This window comes from Cariama cristata, unplaced genomic scaffold (genome assembly GCF_000690535.1).
Source record: "Cariama cristata isolate BGI_N322 unplaced genomic scaffold, ASM69053v1 Scaffold45616, whole genome shotgun sequence".
Taxonomy (NCBI): domain Eukaryota; kingdom Metazoa; phylum Chordata; class Aves; order Cariamiformes; family Cariamidae; genus Cariama; species Cariama cristata.
Window position 1 is genome coordinate 1 of NW_009624624.1, and position 6605 is coordinate 6605.

At 37.9% G+C, this 6605-nt stretch overlaps 1 protein-coding gene across 1 annotated transcript; it reads right to left on the reverse strand.

Annotated features, from left to right (window-relative positions):
* Positions 1 to 370: 370 nt before the first annotated feature.
* TERF1 (telomeric repeat binding factor (NIMA-interacting) 1) lies at positions 371 to 5040 on the reverse strand (the record flags this gene model as incomplete). The annotated part of the gene is made up of 5 exons (XM_009703239.1): positions 4989 to 5040; positions 2980 to 3075; positions 2210 to 2340; positions 1466 to 1552; positions 371 to 520 (listed from the first exon to the last, which is right to left on the reverse strand). Coding segments are annotated over exons 1-5 (516 nt in total), but the record flags the coding sequence as incomplete, so codon positions are not given.
* Between the last annotated feature and the right edge of the window lie 1565 nt (positions 5041 to 6605).

Consider the following 6605-nt stretch of genomic DNA (forward strand, 5'->3'; position numbering starts at 1 on the left):
AAATAACTATATATTTAATAGTTACATTATCTTTTAGGGAGTCTCAGAATAGAACTGCTTCTCTTAAACATACACTAATGACAGATCTTGTTTTAATTATGCTTATAACTACTTCTCTAATCAAAACAGCTGCGGAAAAAAACATTCACAAAAGATATTTTAGAGCAGTCTTACTCCTACTAACTTTCTCCTAAACATATATCCAACCTTTTTTTTTTAATTACTAAGACAATCTAAAGAAAGAGAAAGCTTCCTTTTTGTCTAATACAGTAAGTAAATATTGTCTAAACGACTCCCTCGAAAGCATAAATCTATTTAATCTTATGAGGTATCTCTTTTGAAATAAGTTTTGAAAATAGTTTTGACATACCTGTATTAAGAAGGTAGTTTCATTGTCTTTCATGAAGAGTTCAGTGTAAGTCTTGATTTTACGTATCAAAAGATTGTAACTGAAGCTTTGGAGAAGGGGAACATACGGATCCTTGCTTTTAATTACCATTGCCAGCTTCACCCTTAACGGCTAAGAAAAGCACAGCTTTATGCAACACAAAAATATACCCTGCAGTAAACTTGGCAGCTATGCTGAACAGGACATACACAAAGCTAAACATGATGATTATATAGTTTTCTGAATATGCCTATACAGTTTCATGCTACAGTTTGAAAGGTTTCTAAAGTTAACAAGGCATAATACCAGGAGTTTACTTTATGTGCTAAGTAAATGGTTAAGTGTAACTTTCTAGAGGTCCTCATTTTCATTCCTTTTATGAGTAGCACTGAAAGCAGGGCTGTCAATAGAGAAAACACCCAGAAAAGGCCACTCATTACTGCGTTCTCTTTTCTCATTTGCTGCCTCAAAAATATTGCCACTGAGTTTACAGTGTCCAGGAAAAGGACTGTCTAGTACAGTAGCATTAAGAACACATTGATACTGATAATTGCAACTTCACATTTTGTTTAGTAATCACTCTGAATCTTACAGAGACCAATATAGCCAGAAATTAACTTCTGTGTACAGTCTGCATTCTTATTTGTGAATTTGAATACTATTACCACAGCCTACACTTTCCAAGCGTCTGAATCCTCTGAATGAAGAAGGTATCTGAAGGATAAGTTACACACATGCTACAATTTATTCTGAGAAAACAGTAATATCAAATTCCCAGAATCTGTAGTGACACCTCACTCCTCATATGAAGTGGGAAAGGGGATGAAGTTCAGACTGATGCTGCCCACAGTGAAGAACAACTGCTGCTAGGAGCATTTTACTCCCCCAAATCAACCATTATTTCTATCAGTCCCTTAGCCACAAATTTCCTTTTGTATTTACACGTGCCACAGGTGTGTAAGTGATCGCACAGGCAGTAATTACTAGGACAAAGGTATGCAGGTAGCATTTACTAGCTTTGGAAACCTCACTCCCCTCTGAAAAGGGGAGTTTAATGCAAGTTAAGCAAGTTACTACCTTATCTGATTCCGAGTCTGTGAATAGCCTTTCAAGAACTTCAGCAGCCTCCTTGAAATATCCATTTTCCATATGGACTGCTACAATCTACAACAAATGTAATTACAAGATACACTGAAGTACATTTCACCTGAGATTGAGAAAAAACCCAAGACAAGTCACACTGTTACAGTTTTTTAAGACTTCCAAAATCCAGAGGATTATATAGTTAAGGGTTACCAACAATTATCTAGTTATAACAGTTAGTTCTGAAGTAATATTAAACCTCATGTATAAAGGTATAAAATCTCTCCATCAGGCATTTAAAAGGACCCTCAGTGATGCAAAGTGTCCCATGCTTACACAAGTATTGCTTTCACCTTTCCCTGAAAAACTTTTGCCATCCCAGTAGCTGTCAATGTGTTTTTTACATGTTTCTCTTTGAAATCAAAAGTTTTCTAACACAAAGAATTATTTAAAAAAAAAAAAAGTTATTCATAATATATTTTAAAGCCCAAGATACTAGTGTTTTGAAATTGATCTTTCAATTGATATCTCATTTTTCAGATTGGCAGCTTTTGAAACAATTTTGAACTGGAACAAACAGGAACCAATTTAGATAGGAAAAGGTTCCCTGTACAGATCTATTTACTTTCTACTTGAAAATAAAACAAACTTAGAAAATTCAGTTTGGCCTGCTAGTAGCCCAAGCTTTTTGTAAAAGGAGCCCTGTTTTAGCAGAATAAATTGGTAAGTCACACAGACCTGAATTTGAATCAAGCGACGAATATCTTCATGAAGCTTTTCCAGTTTAATTTCTTTCCTTTCAAGTAAAGTCCAGAAAGACAGAGCAGATTCCAAAGGTGAAATTCTTTGATCATTTTCAAAATGGCATTCTTAGGGAGAGAAAAAAATAAAACAGAAAAAAAATATTAAAAAACTTAAAGGATAAAGCTAAATATACATCAGTTTGGCTAAACCAGTAAATTATGAATACAGCCAAACAGGAGATGTGGTAGTGAATAAGAATGCCAAGGACCTGCTGCCAGCTGAAGGTCTTACAGCCTTCTGTAAGAAACAAGGGCAGTTATCCTTTTCATCCATATTCTTATTCCTACTGTCTGTCCTACTTTAACCTCTAGAGTTACTTACATGTGCAGAAAGAAACACACATTCTGTGCTTTAAACTTGCAAATATTGCTCCCTAAGAGCTAGTCAATCTTTTCCAGTGTACTTCTTTTGTTGATGCTAGTCTGACAAAAAAATGGCCTATAATTTAAGAAGCATATAGTTATTCAAACTCAAAGCAGCTATATCAGTCAGCACAGAATAACACTGGTCCTGAATACAGCTCAGTCACATGTGGAATAGAGACAGTCCAAAATGTAAAGTTCAGTGGGTTTTTTTTTTATATATATATATATATATGTATGTATGTACAGTAAAGGCTACGTGAAACCATACCTAATACCTCTCTGTACGAGTTCATGCAAATCTGTTTAAACAAGTGGAAAAAAAAGAATCAGAGTATTTACCAAGGTTTTTTCCTTTTGCAATTCTTATCAAAAGCTGACAAATATACACTGTTTTTTTCTGTTGTGTAGGTATTTTGGAGAGGCCGTTAATAAGCGCTGGAAAAGAAGAGAAAAGTTAAAGTCAGTCTCGCTCCAGCACTGCCACAGTGTGGCTAGAAATATACTAGACACTGTGTTATCAGACTAATAATGTACTACATTTCTAATTCATTAGGAAATTGATGAAGTGCATTTATTTCATATTCTTCCACATTAAAAGAACTTAAATCATATTTAAGAATTTGATCAGAAAAACCTACCCCTCTCAGTTCACAACAGTACCTAGAAGTGGTAAGATGCATCACAGGCTTATATTCATGAAATCTGAAGACCGCAGTATCTTGCGTAAATAAATGAAGTTCTGTTTTGCTCAGTAGCTTACTACAAAAGACAACAGTCTACTCCAGAGAACATTTCTGTGGAATGCCCACAAAACACAAGCCACATGCAGACTGGTAACACTTACATGTTCCTGTAGCAACCCACAGACCAAAAGCAGTGAAAGCTATAAGAGGTTAGTCAGAAGCCTATATTTGCAAGGGAAATCCTCTTTGCAAGGTTGGAAAGTCACAAGGATTATCATATATTTTAGAATGGGAGATATCATAAGATTATTTCCATCATGCTGGTTACTGTGAACTTCATATTTTAATGTGCTGGATATACCAATTCATCTTCACAGCACAATACAGAAACATTCAAAATGAAAAGTGAAGAACGTGTCAAGCGACTTGTCTGAGCTGCAGACTGACCGCCCTAGTTTGGGAAGTGTTTACGTACACAATTCGGGGTCAGTCCAGAAAAAGCCAGAACTCTGGAGCATGGCACCCCTCAAGTTTTGCAATGACACAAGTAGAGCACATAACACATTGTATTACTTGGAAGTACTCAGCCTACTTGCTTCTTAGTGTATGATTGTCTCCTATGAACAATGGAGAAGCATGAATTACAGAGTAATTAAGTAGCCCGGAACAATTACCTAAGCTAACATCAAGCAGGATATTGTCATTTAGGCTTGGAAGAACACATTTACAACTGCTTCAGGGTGGACAGGTGATACAAGAGCTTTTAATTCCTACACCCAAAATAAGAAGTAAAAAAAGAAGATTGCTTAGAACAGCAGTGAAGTGCCACTCATTATAATCACAAATTCATGCATCTTCCATAGCAGACAGAGTTCAATTTCAGAAAGAGTTTGGATGAGCTGAATAACAGAGATAAGCACCATCATCATGCCCTGAAGATGGAGCCAGAGCTTGGAAATTTTGGAAGCAGGCAGAATACTGTAGCTGAAAGATTCCACAGAACAAAAAGGGTCATCTTGGCAAGTCCACTGAGCTCTTGCGGCTTTCTCTGTTCTTTTATGGTGCACCTACATGAGTGCTTTAATTCAGAACAGGGGTGCATTTTTAAAGCAAACTTCCTCTGCTTGGTTTGTACAATGGAGCAGTCTGGAGTACACAAATCGAATTCCTTTAGAGCTATTCCAAAGAAACAGAAACCTTGAAATGTTTACTGTGTGGACACCAGGTCCTTAGCAGCAATTACTCACAAGTAGTACAAAGAGACAACAAAGAGACATAGCCTTGGTAATCTTTTTTAGATTATTCTCCCTCCCCGCCCCCAAGGTGGTTTCTCTATTAATTTGTTCATTAATATCACCCTCAATCATAAATTGCTTTCTTCCCTGTGGCCACTCAAATGTATTTCTTGTCTTAGCTTTTCATTGGAAGTTCTAGAAATCCAGTTCCTTGCCATGTAGATACCTACAGAAGCTAGTTCAGGTATACAGACCATAATATCCTGTCAAGGTAGGACAAGGTACGCAAGGCATGTAACTTTGCCATGCTGTCTTTAAATCCTTAATCCCAGGTAATCTAGCTGTTTCTACTTGCCAGTGTAATGAGCTATACAGAAATACTATTTACCTCCTAACAAAATAGCTCGTCTTGTTCCTTTAGCCTTCCTACCTTTCTGCACTTCCTTCAGTTTGAATGGACCTTCTTGTTGACAGCCAATCATTATTTCAGTAGGGTCTCACTTGGACATACGCAAGAGTAATAGTTCTGTATTTCCATGAAAAAAAAGACCCCACACCCACTTTTCTAATGCAATCTTCTGACTGTGCTTAGCTTTTTCCACAGACTTTTACACTTCTGACTTTGTAATCTTGTAACACCAATATGCCCATCTCTTTGCTCTGTTGCCAAACACAGCAGGAACAAATTCCAAATTTGCTATTAGTTCCCCCTTCCATGTGACCTTGCATTCTGTACAATTTAATTCATTGTTTCTACTAATATGGCCCTCAAAAGTCTTCCTGTTCTACTCAGGAGATATTCCAATCTGCTTCTATGTTGACAGTGTCTCTGCTTCCCACCTAGGTCTTCCACGACATTTCAGTACGATTCTCTCGCTCAGCCACAGTCCCAAGGCCACACACAGAGAAGCACCGTCAATAATTTAATCTAGCAGCCCCCCATTCAATGTACTTTATTATGTTTTCTTTAGATTTCTCACCTCTTACAATTTCTCATATCTAATCTCCTTACTAACCATTCTGCATGCCATTGTATTCCATTCTTTGCAAAAGTTTAAACAAGTTACAGTCCATCACATTTACTTGAGTCAAGAACACATACACACACACAAAAAAATAATCCCCAAAAGCTCTAAGCTGGTATCTTCAGGAAAGTTATTTCTAACAGAAAAACCATCATAAATCCATCAAATTTATCTGAGACTCAGACATTTGCTTCCAGCTGTTAACTACTCTCACTCTTAAGTATTTCTAATTTTAAATACATGATTTTCCATTCAAAATCCAATCACCAGGCTTCATTCCATTCCTACAGTTCCTTGAAATACTTCCAGTCTTCTCCATAACCCTGAATGTAAGTACGCTGAGTTCTTTGAGTTTAAGTAATTCTACTCTGTTTTTTTACCACGTTTGCATCTCTTCACTAAATCCTCTTCAACTTTCCAGTAGCCTTGAACTCCCAGCATCTGAGGCCTCAGCTTCAGTAACTTCTGATGGTATACAAACAACCATGTTATACATTCAAGCTTCATACAATCAAGACGACAGATTAACAGCAACACTTGTATTCACCTAATCATCTAAAAGTCCTCACCCCCGACCCCGCTGTTTTCTTGGAACAGTTCAGTTTGCTTCCTTCCCTGGGAACCAGAGCATCAAAATTATCCAAACATGGGTTTATCTTGCCATACTCCAGCAGAGCTGCCATTGGATGCTGAACTCAAACACTGGTGGATTAAACACGCAAACAAAACAAAACAAAAAAACAGCCTGCACTGTTTTACCTGCACCACGTGCAAATGCTGCTGATACTGCTAAATCGCCCCAAGACGACCCTGTATCATTCTCGGAATCTTCTGAAGGCCTCCCAAGGCCTGGAAACCCCCTCACGGCTGGTGACCACGGCCGTTAGAAGGCTAACCGCACCTGTAAAGCGCGCTTACACGGAACAGGAGGCAAGCTGTGACACACTCCTTACGTGCTAGAGAAAGCCGCCCCTCACCCCCTGCAGGGACACACCGCCTTCAGAGCGGCCGCAGCTCCCCGA